Here is a 17,527-nt window from a genome sequence, read left to right as displayed (position 1 = left end):
TAAATAGCTGATGCCTCTCAAACCTCAAACAGAACATAAAGACTATGTAACACCTGATACAATAAGCCCCATACAATAAGCCCCAAAGCAAGTGACTTACCTTTTTAAATTCTGTAACTTGGAGGAAATATAATCTTTTTTTCAGGGCACATTCTCCAACAACAACAAAAAAAGAAATGAATGCGCAGAAGGAGGGGCATGCAGGGAGAGAGGAATAGAAAAAGGGTGGGGGCACAATAGTTATGCTTTATATGTATTGCTCAGTGTGAAAGTGTTAAGGCAGGAGACGCACTCGTGGGGAAACCAGCATTCATGCTCCATCCCATTTAACAGCTGACCCGAGAGAGAGAGAACATCCAACCTGCTACCCCCGAGAGAACAGAGGGATCTAAAGACATTTCACTTTTCATTCCTGCGAAAAGCGGCTTCAGTTGAGCATTTTCTCTCTTTCTCTACCTCTGTCAGACGTGCGTCAACTTCTTCCATTGCGCGCGAGCGGGGATTTGTGAAGGCACGCGCACCTGCTTTCAACTGATTTGAGAAAACAATTGATCGAGATAATTTAGACATCTTCCGAAAGGATTGTTTTCCATTTCGAACAGTTGCTCGGAGGATTTCCAAGTGTTGTTCTGTGTCTCGGATACCCCAAGTGTAACTCATGTCAGGTAGTGCCCCTCTTTCCGAAATCTGTGTGATGGTGATGTTAACTTGAGAGCGCGGTTTGAAAACATCTGTGATTCTGAGTTGCAGGACACAAAGGGGATTTGAGAGGAGGAAGCATGTATGGCTGAAGGATGTGGGCTCGGAGTGTTGGTCCTAGACCGCCTGACCTGATGCTCTTATGGGAGGGGATGGTGATCTGTCTCCGCTGGGCTTGTGTGCTCGTCTCTCTGGCTGTGTATGTGGGCTCCGTGGAGCCGCTCGGGTGGCTGCTGTCCGATAAAGGTCCTTTCCACCGCTCTCAGGAATTCATTGAGTTCACCGAGCGATACCAACACGGCTTCACAACCAGATACAAAATATACAGGTACGACAGCTCTGAAATACAGTAATGTGAAAGAATGAATTCTGAGGTAACTCTCCTTTGGTTATGTGAACTGTCGAAGTGTATGAAGCCAGGGTCAGATTCTAACCTCGTAAGGTTTGCCCTTTAAACCCCTATAGTGTCTATTTAACCCGGACTAAGAGTGCTTCTGTACTGAATATCAGCATGACTGATTCGCCGTATACTCGAGGATACAGGTAACCACTAGTGACTCGAATTTCTTGATTCTGTTCACCAAAAAAGATTAGTTCATCTTCGTATCATACCCTATTCATATTCAGGTCTAAATAATTAATTGAGGACTTTATTGTTTTTTTAGCTAAATTTCTTATTTGCCAGTCAAAATCCAAGTGATGTGAATGCATACAACAACTTAGTGTGAGGAACAGGGCAAAATCTAAGTTGGTTGTTTTTTTCATTGATAATCATCCCATCCATAACCAGTCAATCATTCAAAAAGACACATTGGCATGTCACAAGGGGTCACAAGATGAGCGTGAGCCAATGAATTTGATGTCATTGTCTCAAATCTGTCATAACACTTCCTTTTGAATTTTAAAGTGCCCCTCATTTGTGCTTTTAAAGGGACTGTGTGTAACTTTTTAGGTATTTTATTATCTAAAATCAATATTTTTATTAATAAATATGCCCTCAATGATGTACAAATACCTATGCCAATGATCAGACTAATCCTCGTAAACGAAGAATTTATTATCTTTATATACATGGGACGGGTAGGTCCACGGAGGCTTCCATGTAGTTCCGCCATCTTGAAAAACTATAATAGCAGAGAGGGACAAAAAGTACCAGGCCAACGCGTTTCAACAACGCGTTTCGTTCAGAGCCAGGCGTCACGTGACTGAAACCAGCAGAAGCGGAGGAGCAGAGAGAGGCGCTTGTCACTGCCCCGGCAAGTTTAAAAGGCTGCACTGTACGGTTATTTATACACCGTTCATTCATACATACATATGAGTCACAGGATAAGGAGTCCTCGTCGTCGAAAAAGTCCAAAATAGACCGTAAAAGGAAACGTGACCGGAGATTACAAAAACAAGGGTTAATGTCGGGATAGCTAATGCAGGAGAAAGATTTTAAAAGAGACCCTGAAGTTGCCTGCTTTCTTCTCGGCAGGTAAGTCAATGTTACGGTCTTAATTACAAGCTTTTTTTTCATTGCTTTGTTGTGTACTTTATTATATAGACAGTAGAACATTTATAGTTAAAAGTTAAACAGGCTCTTTGATGAATAGCAGCTATTGAGTAAAGTAACATTAGAGAAGTTTTTTATTATATAGACAGAAAAAAAAACTATATAAGTTTTTTATTATATAGAGAAGTACTTTATTATATAGACAGAAGAACATTTATAGTAAAAGTTAAACAGGCTCTTTGATGAATAGCAGCTATTGAGTAAAGTAACATTAGAGAAGGCTCTGATGATGATGATGATGATATCTAACAATGCAAGTACTTCAAAAAATATAACGAGTAAAGAAGGCTTTATTACTACCTTAGTTAATGTTTTTCACAGTCAGTAATTCATACTGTAACATTCTTTTTTCGTTGTTTCAAGTTTCAGTTTGTTTTAAATAACAAACCTGTTCACCCAAAGAAAAATTCGAAGTGCTATTATAAGACATCCTGTCATAGCTTTTTGGTACATAACCCCTCCCTTCTCTGTTACTGGCAAAGCAAATTTAGTTCTACCCAAATCATGGAGATATTAGTTCTTTGATTACTCAACGTCATGGGGTTATTATATTTAGATAGCTGTCAAGCCATGTCCCTATGTTTCCAATATTTCAACATACCAACTTTGGCTAAAGTGTTAGTACATTTTGTTCTTAAATGTTAAGCCTGCAAGAAAAAGAAATGTTATTTAATTAAAATTCTTTCACACTATATGTCTTCATTGGTTGCCCATGAACATCTATTTTGACCCTCCCTCAAACCGTAGTTGTAGCTTAGGCCTGGAAGAGTTTGGTTCATGCTGTCGACATGTCGAGGAGACGCTGTTTTCTGCGCTGTAAAAGCAAATCAACTTTGCGTATACTTCCAAATGATGAGGACTGAGGCTTGAATTGATACAGTAAAACCGACTATGTTCGTATTACTGTAAATCAAGCAGTGGTGGCTGGTGGGTTTTAAAATAGAGGAGGCACACAAAATTTTAGCGGTCAGATCCCCTCCAAAGGATTTTTTTCTCACCTGTTTTAAAATGGCTTTTTTGTCACGTTTTGACAGAAAATTTTAAGAACGACACATACAGCAAGGTATTAAAACTATAGTGAAGCTGATGGCTGACGACCAAGGGAGGCTAGCCTCCTCTGCCATGTTTCTTTTCTCAACACTCCTAATCGCTGAAAGTAAAAACCCTCGATGTTGATTGGCTATTTTTTTTTTTTTTACCAATGGAGGCACAAGTCTCTGGCTATGGATTTGTCTCCCACTCCCCTTCTCTATCCCTTTAGAGTCGCGTTTTCCAAACGACTGTCATTACATCAACACATTCGGGGAAGAGCTTTAGTGGTTACAGTTACAGTTGTGAAATTACAAACAAGAAATACAAATTCTGAGTTATGAATTGGGAATTTTATTAACATTAAATCGTCCTTCTCCCATTTACACCGCAAGATTTTGGGTAGGCTGTGCCTCTCTCGCCTCCCCAGACGAACCGCCACTGTATCAAGTGCTGAGGAAGCGTCCGGAGCTGAAATTCAGATATGGTAATGGCTGTTTATTTTCCGACACTGGGCCATCTGACCAATCAGAGCAGAGAAAGCTCTCAGAAAGTAAGGGTTTAGAAAGACCAAATCCTTTATTGAATCGTTTCAGACACTATGAGAAAAGAGATGCTGCTGCAGTGTATATTATGAGAAAATTAAAGTGTTTTTTGACATTGGGGGCTTGTAAACCTATTGCAAGAGACCTCCAAAACAAAATCAGGAACCTTTAAAATAGCATAATTGGGGCACTTTAAATCTGGGAAATTTTAGTGTTATACCAGAAGGGGAAATTATCAGTTAAATTGATCCAATTCATCACAATTACTCTGTTCCTCGAACAAAGCTGTTACATGACTTCTGAATGGACTACGTTTCTAATACTTTTATAGTGATTTTTGACGTGGTGTTTGACAAACCGCAGCTCAGAGATTAAAAAAATCTGCATTAACTAACATTAACAATGAGCAATACATTTGTTATATTTATTTTTTTAACGTTAGTTGATAAAAAAACACAACTGTTCCTTGTTAGTTAATGCTAGCTCGGGTACGTTAAATAATATTAAGAGATACAACTTTTGATTTTAATAATATATTAGTAAATGTTTAAAATAACATCTAAGATTAATTCATGCTTTAGAAGTATTTTTCATTGTTAGTTCATGTTAGCTAATGCAGTTAACTAATGTTAACAAATGGAACCTTTTGTAAAGTGTTGCCTAGTAAATTAAATGATTGTCATTCAATTTAAATTGAACATTTTAAAGTACCAGAGTAACATTTTGGTATTGCTGGATAAAAGTGGCTAGAGTGATGTTTCCTTATGAAAGTGTGTTCTGTTGATGAAATTACATCTGTACATATGGATTTTCAATGGAGTGTTTTTCATTCTAAAAATACTAAATATATTATTAATTCATCATGGTTAAGTAACTGGGATTTGCTCCCCCACACCAAACCACGCAGGATATTCTGGCCAAAAACTGCCCACTTAAACAAGAACTGTCTGACATGTAAAACAACCGACCACAAATCACCTTTTTACGAGTTGTTCAGAGGCAGCTTTATCAGAAAAGAGTGTAGACTTTACAATCATACATAATACATGATAATTATTTAACAGATATAACACAGAAAATAATGTGGAATGTACAAGTCTGCTCAGCGATTTAATTTGCTTGTATACGTGCCTCAAAAAAAAGTCTTTGTGTATTTTTCAAAAGATTTGATGCCATAGCCTCGCAAACTCTGATAAATGCAGTGATATGCTCTTCCTCAAAAGTGCTCATTTCAGCAACCCTGTACCTTGCGAGCATGACTTGCTGTGCAACAGACTCCTGGAAACTGTGTATAGCCATGCAACCAATCAGATTTGAGCTTGCCTGATCGAGAAAGTGCTTGCAATTTTTTCTCTCTCATGATACGAAAAAGCACCGTAAACTATTACGCAGTTTGTCGAATGTATATTTATTCTCATGGGCCCATATATTAGCTTAAACTAAATTCAGACATAGCCAAACAAATCATAATACAATCCTTTATAACATCCCAGCTGAATAAAAAAATGTCAAGCGCCATAAACTCACCAAATCACTAATAAATACCATCTTCAAACAATAATGAGTAATAATGCATAAACACCTCCACAGCTTTCAGGAAGCCTTGCAGCAGAACTCTAGATTATTATTAGCATCATTTTCCTTTTGATCTCATCTTCATTTGCAACACTGGTTTCTGCTTCTGATTACAAAATAGCTTGTGGCTTTTGATTACATGTTGCCCTCAGGTCTGCACTGCAGGCTCTCAGAGAGCTCTCCAGTAAAGGAGCGTTTTGCCCTCTCTGGTTTGTCGGTGGTGATCAGTGGCTTAGGTGCTCAACGCAAGTGCTCATCAGGCACCTCATCTGATACTTACACCATCCCTCGTCGGGCTGATTGGTGATAATGACGTCCTCCATTCCCTTCATGATTGTTCTCTGGATAGGGCTCTTCATGTGAGTGATTGGATTGGTTCCCATGAGTTTTAAACTCTGTCACTGGTGCAGAGGGCTGTGGTTTAATTGCTAATCTCCAAAGAGAGATTTCTTCAACCAAGGTTGGGGAACCTCCTGTGTTTTCACCGGTGTGGAGACTAATAACCTTGTAATGGAGATAGGGAATGCGGGAAATAGGACGAGAGTAAATAATAAATATTGATCTCATGGTGTGGTCTAGCAGAACCTGAGAAGAAGAGGCATGGTTTTTTGCTTGCTATGCAATTTGTTCACTGCTTGGATAACAGTGACTTCATTTGTATATAAATCATGAGATACATTCCCATGAGGGAAAACTTACTGGATACAAATCTAATTTGCTGTTATTTGACACACTGATATTAAATGATCTTTTACAATACAATATGTGATGCATGAAAAGTCTCTTATGCTCTGCAAGGATGTATTCATCTGATCAAAAATACAGTACAAACAGGAATATAACTGTTTAGTATTTGAATATATTTTCAAATGTAATTTCTTCCTGTGATGCAAAGCTGAATTTTCAGCACCATTACTCGTCTTCAGTGTCACATGATCCTTCAGAAATCATTCTGATATGATGATTTGCTGCTCTCTGATTATTATCAATGTTGAAAACTGCTTAATAGTTTTGTGGTTTTCAAGATTCTTTGATTAACATAAAATTCAAAAGAACAGCATTTATAGGAAATATAAATCTTTTGTAACATGTTTTTAGTGTCATGTTTGATCAATTGAATGCATCCTTGCTGAACGCTGCTCATGATATTATACCTTTTGATCTAAAAGTCAAAAACAAACAAACTTATATATATTTACATACATTCACATTCCAACTTTGCCAGTCAAAATTACATAGGCTACAAGTTTATACAAAAAGTTATATTTCTTAAAACTATTAAACCATTTTTTATCTTGCTCATGCTGAATTGCTTGAATTTTTTGCCAAGTATAAATTAAGTCTACATGTAAATGCCTTTACAATATAAAATTTCCCTACTTTGAATGCCATTTATCTACCACTGGGGGCAAATGCTAACAAAACTTGACCCCTTGCTTAATTATATTAAACTGCATGTAAACATTATGATATGTTCCCATGAGGCAAAAAGTGTCGGGTTACTTGACTGAAACCTTGTTCCCTAAAAAAGGGGGAACGAGATGCTGCGGGAAAGCGCTATTGGAAAACATTTTTGTTTGACCGGTTGTGAACCCGTGTGGCATCATCAGAGGTTATTTAAGCCAAATTTTTGGTGTGTTTGTCACACATGTTCACAACCAGTCAAACAAAGATGTTTTCCCATAGCGCTTTCGCGCAGCATTGAGAGTAGCTTTTGAAAGGGAACACACTCTCTGTGAAATTCTTTACTGCATCTCTTACAGATCAAATGTCACAAAGTTGGAATGTGATGCTTTAAATGAGTGTGTCATTTTCACACACAGAGAAAGCTAAGAAATATTTCCCCAAAAAAAAGAGAAAAGTTTAACAATCTCTCTCAATTTTTGCTAAAGCTTTTATGGAGACATGAGTGGGATGCTTTGTTTGAAGATCTACCATCTGAATGTTAGCTTCAGGGAACGCTACAAATTCTGTCCGACCGGATTAGAACAGAATATTAGATGACTAAACTTTGAAAACAGAGCTCTCTTGCTCCGTAATAATAGATGCCAACTTATTTAAATGGAAAGAAAGTAGATTCACTTCTCCATCCAACACCTATTTCATAGTTTAGTGGGTGTACAATGCATTTTAGTTGGCATCCTTTAGTCGAGGAAGCGATTGCTGTTATCCCGTGTGAGGGGATAATGGTTTCGAAAGGAAATGAACCAACATTATAACACACTGTGCCGCCTCGGTATTTGGTTAGAGCAGTTGAACAAGTACAGCTTTACCTTGAACAACAAGAAGGATTGTTCAAGGTACTAATATGCACAATTCGAAATGCAGAGGCACCAAACAGAATTTAAAGGAGGATTTTAAGGGATTACATCCTCAGTGCTTTGTAAAAAATGTGTTCAGATTGTGCACCTGGCTCCCCACAGAGACTCTTCAAGCCTTAAACAATGAAATACCACCTACCATCATGGCTTCACTGTTGAGCCCAAAACAGCTTTATGGGATAGAAATAGAGCAAACAAACAGATGTGGAGGAGAGCCAGATTAAGCCGAACATGCTGAGAGGGTGACGTGAATGTGACTGTAATGACTAATGTGAGGGATGTGCAGTTTACTTGTGCTACGATATCGGCTCATACGACATCTCAATGAATGATTATGAACTCACAGGGAGTTTGGCCGATGGAAGGTCAACAGCCTTGCTGCGGAGAGACAAGAAGGCAATGGGGTGGCCGTGCCCTTTGACCCAGACTTTATCCATAACATCAGACTTCTGGGGAGAAGGCCAAGCCTGCAGAAAATTACTGACACCATCATTAAGAAATACGGGACTCATTTCCTGCTCTCTGCTACTCTGGGAGGTAAGAAAACTCTATTATGTGTTAGCTAGTTATTATCCCTGCGAAATAGATTTTCATTCCTGTCTTGTGCTTGAGTTTGCAAGGTCATCTTTATATAGTCTCAGTAGAGGTTGACATGACATATGCATTATTGAACACAGTTAGTGTTGTCTAATGAATGTGACACTCATAACTCAAGTTCCTGAATTAATGTAATGGGTCAGACAATTAACTCAAAATTCACCCTGTTTTTCTTTTTTAATTATTATTAAAGCACAATTCTGGTCTTGATTCATCAGTGCATGCTATTCCTAAGAAAAATACTTGTCTTTGAAACCTTGTAATTTTGCTAAATCTTTTCTCTGCCTCTGAAATGGCTTTGGTTTTTGGCTGATGTTACCTAGGCCAGTGGTTTTCAACTAGGGGACCGGGGTCCACAAGGGGCACTCAGCAAACTTCCAAGGAGGCTGCAGGATGGCGTAAAATAATTTAAATAAAAATATTATTATTATCATATTAAAACAGTCTAATATAAACAATATGTAAACTATACATTTACCTATATTGACTCCCCCAGTTTCTGTCAATTATAGTTAATATTGTTGTAGAATGGGTGGCCTTTAAATATTGGGTTGTACATATGGAGGCCTTTGAGTCAAAAAGGTTTAGAACTTCTGACAAAGGCTTTTAGTTACCCAAATAGCTATTTAGGAAATGTTGTAGGCTACTGTTATAGGTAATTCAGCCATTCTAGGTGTCATGATTCCTGTCTTGTGTTCCCCTTGTCTTGTGTGGACTTTTATGTTATTTCCTGTTCTGTGCCATGTTTTGTAGTCCTTTGTAGTTTTTCTTGTTGATTAGTTCATGATTGTTCCCAGGTGTGTCTTGTTTGCCAATCTCCACTTGAGTGTGTGTGTATATCCAAGTGTTTCTCATGTTCTTGGTGTTGTCCTTCTATGGATGTTATGTGTGCGCTTGTTGTCAGGTTTGTTTGCCTTCCTTGCCCGTGTCTGCATTTATCAGTTTTGCCTGGATTTACTTTTATGTTTGTTTGAATAAATGTTTGCTGCATCTGGATCCCACTCTCGTTCCTCTGAAACAAACAGCCACCGTTACAATAGGCAACACAATACATTTAATGCAATGTAATAGAAGTTACATCTATAATAACCATTAATGTACCTATATACATCTATAATAAACATTAATGTAAAACCCTTTACACCTGGCAATACAATGTTTCTTACTGTATCATTTGCATAATTTTTAGACTTGTCTACCAAGTTTTTAACACATTGACATACAGTATAACCCTTTTTCATTTTCTTTTTCTTTTTTGCATTTCTTTTTTGCAAAATCTCTCAGTAAGTTTGATGTTAGGGGTTTGAAGTGAAGAAAAAGAAGATTACAGGTGTAATTCGGTGAAATAATTCAACATAATTGGAAATTTTTGATTAAATTAAGTGAGAGCAAGACCTCAGTGCTTGAATGTGAAAATGATTTATGATTTTTTTTTTTTTTACCATGACCTCATCACATAGTACTTTCATCTCTGCATGAGAATAATGAAAATGCATTTGCGTTTACACCTTCATTTTCAGTAAATTAATCCATTCCAGAAGATCTCCAAATGCGTTCACAATGATGCGTTCACAATCACAATCCGTCTTTCCTCTGGCTTTTGGATGTGGATATGGATAAGTCTGCTGATTGTGATTCAATCACAGAAAATGCATATTAATGTCAGGTATGCATGGAACCATAGATTTGACAACAACAAAAAAATTACCCTTGACCAGTGGTGGATGAAGTACACAAATTGAGTACTTGAGTAAAAGTTACCCGCATAAAATATTACTCCAGTGAAAGCACTAAGTACTCCATTTAAATTTTACTTGAGTAAAAGTACAAAAGTACTTAAAACTAAAAAGTACTGATCGATATTTAATCATTTTATATGTAAATATTTTCTATAATCCTACTCTGCCGTGCAAAGGCAAAAGACCGTAACTTCGTTTTTGGTCGAAAATGAGTTATTTATATTTTTGGCACATTCAAGACCTTCTTTATCATGTGGATAAGTATCTTGAATCAATTCCGTTGTTTTTTCGAGAAAATAATGATTTGTCTTAACAGTAACTTCCAAAAGCCCATGAGAAACCAAGGCAGAACACCGTAACATCAGTTACCGCTCTTTGGCTTTGTTTTGGAACGCTCAAATTGAGTTCCGGTGCTCTGCCTTTGTTTAGCCGTGCGTCAATATGAAGTTACTGTGCCGGTGTTGTATCAAATAATGCTACCTACCAGATTGTACGGTTATCTGCCTTTGTTTTAATGTCCATTAAAATTTAAATTACGGTGTAGCCTGTGTACTTTGTACAGCTGCCATCAGTCCCTCTAACTTCTGATGTCCTCAGAGCAGTCAGAACATTTAGTATGGTCTGAACCCGCTCCATCGACAAACGTGCGATACTGACTAGAAAAACGTTACACATTGCCGTATCAGATGAATACAACCAAGAATTAAAGCTTGGCAAACTAGCTGGCAGAGTGCCAAAACTTCGCCTTCAGCACCGCCCTAAACGCGGTCGAGTCAACGCTGGACTAATATATCTATGGAGGTATTTTGTCATGTCAAATGTATTAATAATGCCATCAGAATGCAACCAAAGCACAGGATAGCAATAAGTAGATGGCTATAAATAATTGTAAATCATACAAAATAAATGCCATGATCACTAGATATACAGGTGTTACTATAATGATTTTGTTAATGGTGATCAGCAACTAAATATTGATAATGTGGAAGTTACTGCCTTTTGCCTTGGCATGACTTCTCACTTTTTGCTGACAATACAAAGGCAGAGTACAGTAACTCTGTAACTCTGTGGTGGGGTTACTGGGCCTGACATCATGAATTATTATGAATTGTCAAGTAGCCAACACTAGTCAGTAAGGAATATTAGTGGATGCAGATACATAATATGTATGTACGTACATCATATTGATCAGCAAGAAAAGTACGATTTTATTCTTTGAAAAGTAAAAGTTCCTCAGAATAAAAATACTCTGGTAAAGTACATATACTTGAAAAATTTACTTAAGTAGTACAGTAAAAATACTTTGTTACTGTCCACCACTGCCCTTGGCGTATGTTGAGATGCTCTTGAGTAACTTAACCTCAAAAAGTCAAAAAGTGCTGGTGGAGTATTTCCCACTTTTCCATGTCTATTCGGTTCCCCTATGTATAACTAAGCACCTTCCTTTTTTTTCTTTTAATGTTTTATGTTCTGTTGTAAAAAAATACATTATTGCTAAAGTAAAATGTATTACTGCCTTGTCAGTTTCCAGAAGCAAGATGAAGAGTGTGGAAAGGTACATCCCTGTTTGTTTAGCTGGTGTTCATCCCTCTTCTAACTCATCTTCAATTGTAGATATACTGCAGAGTTGTAGTCCTTTGGTTCTGCATAGTCTTTTATAGCTTGCCTACCGAGAGATTGTTTACAGTACACACCTCTTCAAAAGAGACATTCTCATTCGTCAATATCTCGCTCCATAAATAAACCGCTTTTATACCATGACTGAGGCTGAAAGTGGGGATCCATTGAAGGTCTGGCTAATGCTCCACGGGGCACATTTTTACTCCACCATTTTTTCTTAGGCGTTTATTCTCTCCAAACAAACCCACCAGCTGAGTCAATTGATTTTCATTGGATCCCTCTCAAAGATAAAGGATACTCTCATCTGTACCATGCGTGTAATGAGAGCTGACGCATCAGATGGAGAAGAGCTCCATGGCTTTGTGGTCCCCCGACGGGCCGAGGCGAGCCGAGCTCATGCTGTAGATGATTAGGGTTGATTAGCTTCTCCAGCTGAGATGATCTTTTCTGTCTGGCTTTTGATTAGGCGAGGAGTCCTTGACCATTTTCGTGGACAAAAGCAAGCTTAGCAGAGGTCAGCAGAATGGCGGTGCCTCCAACGCTACAGCTGGTTCGCTGACCCTGGAAGCCCTCCACCAACTGGCTGCATCCTATTTCATCGACAGAGACAGCACGCTCCGGAAGCTCCATCACCTCCAGATCGCCTCCACCGCCATTAAGGTACGACCCCCATGGAACCGACCAGGGTTTGAACTGTGGTGGCACTCGATCAGGGCTAAATAAACGCAAAAATCAATTATGATTCAATATAGGGCCGGGGGGCTACATATATATTATTGTGATATCTTTGCTGATTGTATAAAATTAGGGAATATTTTGTTTATCACAATAATCTTAAAAGTTTTGCTTACTGTATAAAGACAGTAAGCCAATATCACTCTCCTTTTTCATCTCACGAATGTCACAGCTAATAGGCGTCTGTTTTCAAACACACTTTGCTCACTTTCTGTTATAACCCATTCAATATTTGAATACAATTTTTGGTAACACTTTATTTTGATGGTCCCTTTTGAACATTCTGTTGACTTTTTTTCACACCTGAAAGTCCGCACCAAGGTCCGAACCAAAGTTCGTGTTTTGATACATTTTATACATTCGGTGAGTTTTGGTTTGGTTTCACATTGCAGTTATACGAGCACACTAAAGAACTTTACATGACATTTTTGCATCCTGACGTCATCATATGTGGGCTGCATCTTGACATTGATTGGTTTGTAAACGGACGTGCGTCTGACATCAGCATGTTGTCAATTCGGCGGGTAACTTTGACAAGAATGAATAAACAGACGCATATCGTTGCCACTATACTGTTATTATTACGGCATTACTACCTGCAGCACCAACTATACTCAAGGCTAGTTCAAATTCGCCAAATGAACGTCCTCCTTGTGCGAAAATGTTATCGTCGCCGGCAGGAAAGGAGGAGAAGACTGCAAGCAATCCTGCGAGAACCACTGGAACTTCCTGTAAATGGTCTGAAAGTCCGAACCATTCAGAAAATGCTTTCACACTAGACCTTTGTTCAGTTTGATCCGGACCGAGACTACCTCTTTTCGTCTGACCAAATTTCATCTGTTTGGTCCGGACCGCGGTCCGCAGGAGGTTTCACACCTATAATTTGGATTTGGATCAAATTGAAAAGTCCGAACATCCAGACCAAACAAGGTAGGTGTGAAAGGGCCCTAAGTAACTTTGCAACTACATGCAACCTTTACAACTTTGCAACTACATGACAACTAACTCTCATTACTGTCTGCTTAAGATCTGCTAACTCTTTATTGTGATGGTCCTCCAACAGACTATAAGTAACTTTGCAACATGTCAATTTATTCTAACCCTAACCCTAGGAGTCTACTAATACTCTACTGACACTCTAATGAGAGTTAGTAGACATGTACTGTAGGTGCAACTTTATTATATATATTTAACAGAATGTGTTAAAGGGACCATCAAAATAAATTGAAACCCAATTTTTATTTCTCATGCTAAAAGGTACACACTGCAAAATATCTAGATTGATGGTTGTCAATTTATTGAATTCTAAGTGGGATTGGGATTGAATTCGAAAATGCTATGATTGACAGTGATAAACATGGTAACAAACGGGACAAAAATATAATAATACATGCCATGTATTGGACTATTGTATTAATTTGTATAGCTGTTCTATGAAGATCATGCTTTTTAATGGGGGGCAAAAAAATTTACATTTTTAATTTTTTTGAGAGCAAATGCAAAAAATATCTATGTACTGATTATTGTTAAAATTTTGGAAAATATCTAAAAAAATAACTATATCACCCAGTAGGGATGGGTACCGAAACCCGGTATTAAACGGGCCTGGTGCTGAATTTTGAAATACCGCTGGATCGTTAAGCTCGGACGTTATCGGTTCTGCTGTCGGTACTGGAGAAATTAAGAAAGTGCTATTGCTATTAAGAAATTATTATCTTGCAAATTTAATCTCGCCAGCCACTTCTATATATGATAATATTGAACTATTTGACTGTGATGCATTTTTGCTAAAGAGAGAGAGAGAGAGAGAGAGAGAGAGAGAGAGAGAGAGAGAGAGAGAGCGAGAGAGCGATCTTTCACGTGGAGCGACGGCGCGCACAACACAACAGCCCTGCTTAATGAGTGACGATGAGGACAGAACTAAACATTCAAACGGTTAGGCTACACTTTAGATCTTTGATATTAAACTAATTTTATTTTAGATTTAGATTTTGGCTTCCAATGATTATAAAAAAGATATTTGATGTATAACCATTAAAAACTAAAGCCGCATTCTCTCCAGCGCAGCTTCCTTCCCTTCACAGCGGTGCGCTGTCATTTCTCCCTAAATCCCAAACGTAACTTCAGAATCTGCATGATCGGTGATTGTTGTAAAATGTAGTCTATACTGTTGCTAAACTGCGGGACGCGTTTGATAATAAAAGGCTATTAAAAGTACCAAAATTGAGCAATAGACGCTGTTCCAAATGCGGCGCGCGCTCCGAAACACACCGCAACGAGACAAGCAACGTATATTTTGGGCTTCGTGTGCGCATCTAAACGATCAAATATACACACAAATATGTCAAAATGGCCGTCTTGCAGATTCACTTAAACAGTTTATTCACTTAAATACAGTTTATGTCTTAAATGGGCGTAAATAGTTGGGAGAAAATATAATGCGTAATAATGATTAGATCTGCATTTGGTCTTAAAGAGGCAGCAGTCTAATAAACCTGCTGACGGTTGCTCCATTAATGTGAATCAAACAACAAAAGGCAAAGAGAAAATCAGTCACAGCTCTTGAATGAATAATTTTGGCTTTTATAAGCTTTAATCTATCTATGATAAACTATGCAGTGTTATTTTACATCTGACTTTATTAGATGTCTTTTTAGCCCATATTACTCCTGAACAGTAATGTCAGTAGACATTACTGAAATTAAAGCACTGGGTATATCATTTGTATATTTGTTTAATTGTATACTTTTTTGTTTGTTTGACCATGTGTTTGTACTTTGTTTTTGGTGTCCAATGTCTTCTGAATATAAAACACAAAAGCCTGCACCCTTCTGCATAACATGCATGTTTTATTTGTTTTGTTAAAGCATTGCTTTTTCTTTTGCTATAGATATTTATTTTACATTTCAAAATTTAAAGCAATATTAATTATGTTCTAAATTATTTTTTTCCTTTTTTTTAATATAACAAAAAGAACCGATAAGAATACCGTTAAAGTACCGGATCGATAAGGAGTATCGGTAAGAGTAGTAATACTGTTAAAACCTTAACGACCCATCCCTATCGCCCAGCCTTAGTAGCGTATCCAACACACACAATCCTGCTCAACTAATATTAAATAATAAAATATCGATGAGTATGAACTCACATACTAATTCTTTTTTTTCTTTTTCTTTTTTTATTACAATTTTCTTGTTGATCATGAGGAGTATGTGTTTTATTGGGCCATAGGTTGAATTTTTCTCCTGATCAAATCATTCTGGGTTCAAATCCCCATTACATATTAAATTACCATTTTGTAATCAATTAAGATGTATAAATAACTTGTGGACTTATCTTTTTGGCAGCTTTGATTAAACCTAATCGTTAAACCTAATCAACCTGCTACACTGCTACACACTTGGGTCAAATATGGACAAACCCAGCCGTTGGGTTAAATTTTTTAATTAAATTTTTAACCCAAAGTTTAGGTTTGTCCATATTTGACCCAAAATTGGGTTAAAACAACCCAGCATTTAGTATGTTATCAGTGTCGGGTAAGTTACTCTAAAATAAAATGAATTACTATAGCTACTAATTACATCTTTAACAGAGTAATTCAATTACTGTTCTAATTACTCTCTCTAAAAAATATTGCATTACTTGTTACTAATTACTTCCTAAATCCCATCAACCTCGACCAGTTGAACAATTAAAGGATAGACATGAAACCACTCTTTTAATTATTTCGCATAATAATATAAAATTGTATAAATTATTCTTGAACTGACCAAAATATTTAAAGGAAGAAGGTTACATTAAATATTATTTTAGAATTGTTATACTATAGTCTAAACAGGATTTAATGCACTTACATCAGAAGTAACTGTACAGAAAAAAATAAGAGTAATCCCTTACTTTACCTTTTCAAGGGAAAAAAAATTTAATTACAGTAATTAATTAGTAATGAGTTACTCCCAACACTGTATGTTTAAAAAACTGTCTGATCAGCACAGTCAATAATTAAAGACGTAACTTCATTTTTAATGTGATGAAGAGAACCTGCAGTGTCAGTCCCATTTTGTAATAGCCTCACAAAACTGCATGTGCCGCACCGGGACATGTAGACCTTCCTGGAAGAACCAATTTTGGACTTCACACACCCCAGCCCCAAAAACGGGAGCCTGAAATTAATTCTTGTAGGGTCCCTTAACTCTTATAGGGGATTTGGGACCAGACATGTTAACTTCTTGCTTAATCCCATGTCGCAGGACTCAAGTCTTTTGGTAATAAGTTCCTCTATGTTGTAGGTTAGTTTTATGGACTCTGTTGTAGAAAAAGAATGAGTATTATTTTGCTAAATGTCCTTGTTCATTAAGCCATACTTATCCAAACGTAAGTCTTGGAGGTTTAACTTGAATCAACAGACCATTTTATCTTAATACCATGTACTATTAAAATGGAAAGTTTATTCATTACTCATTATCCAAGTCAGCAAGGGAGCAATTAAAAAGGAAATCCACTGAACAACATTCAGGCATGCCTTTATTTCCTTGAATGGCCACTGATTTGGAAATCTCAATGGATAACTGTGTTAACAGGGATTTGTTTTCCCTCATGCCAAACCAACCCCCCAGTATAGCACTGTATCAATGATATACATTTAATGACACAAATTATTCTGTATTTCTAGCATGTTTTAAATGGTGACCGGCCAATCTATTAGTGAAAAAGAAGCCACATGATTGTTGTCTGCTGTTTTTCTCTACACTGTATTTTAGTCTCTTTAAACCTTAGGATGCTGTGCCAGCTGTGGCCATTGAATTGAAGTGCTGCTGTGGAGCAAATGGCCACACCTGGAGAACCTTATTCTGCAGTTCAATTTATTTTTTTTAAATATCACTGACTGTAGTCTCGTTCCTGAATGAAATCTCAGTAAAACCAGTGAAGTCTGATTTAGGAACCAATGACTCTTTTGAATTTGAATTGGTTCTTTTTAATGAATCAAAAACATACCACACAACCAGTATTGTCTGTTTCTCAAATGAAATGAATCGACATATATTTGAACAATCGATATATATCTGTTATATATACACAAACCAGTTTTGTTTTACTGAATCAAACACATAC

At 37.2% G+C, this 17,527-nt stretch overlaps 1 protein-coding gene across 1 annotated transcript in view; it reads left to right on the top strand.

Moving 5' to 3' along the window:
• The first annotated feature begins 262 nt into the window (after positions 1-262).
• The window catches only part of brinp3b (bone morphogenetic protein/retinoic acid inducible neural-specific 3b), a 35,146-nt gene continuing 17,881 nt past the window's right edge, over positions 263-17,527 (top strand). Inside the window, exons 1-4 of the mRNA XM_079877201.1 lie at positions 263-665; positions 751-1,027; positions 8,071-8,261; positions 12,147-12,340. Of these exons, the coding sequence (XP_079733327.1) occupies positions 795-1,027; positions 8,071-8,261; positions 12,147-12,340 (618 nt within the window). The 5' untranslated portion in view covers positions 263-665; positions 751-794. The remainder of the gene's footprint in view (positions 666-750; positions 1,028-8,070; positions 8,262-12,146; positions 12,341-17,527) is intronic.

Source organism: Squalius cephalus, assembly GCF_949319135.1.
Source record: "Squalius cephalus genome assembly, chromosome: 7".
Taxonomy (NCBI): domain Eukaryota; kingdom Metazoa; phylum Chordata; class Actinopteri; order Cypriniformes; family Leuciscidae; genus Squalius; species Squalius cephalus.
This window is presented reverse-complemented; position numbering and strand designations above follow the sequence as displayed.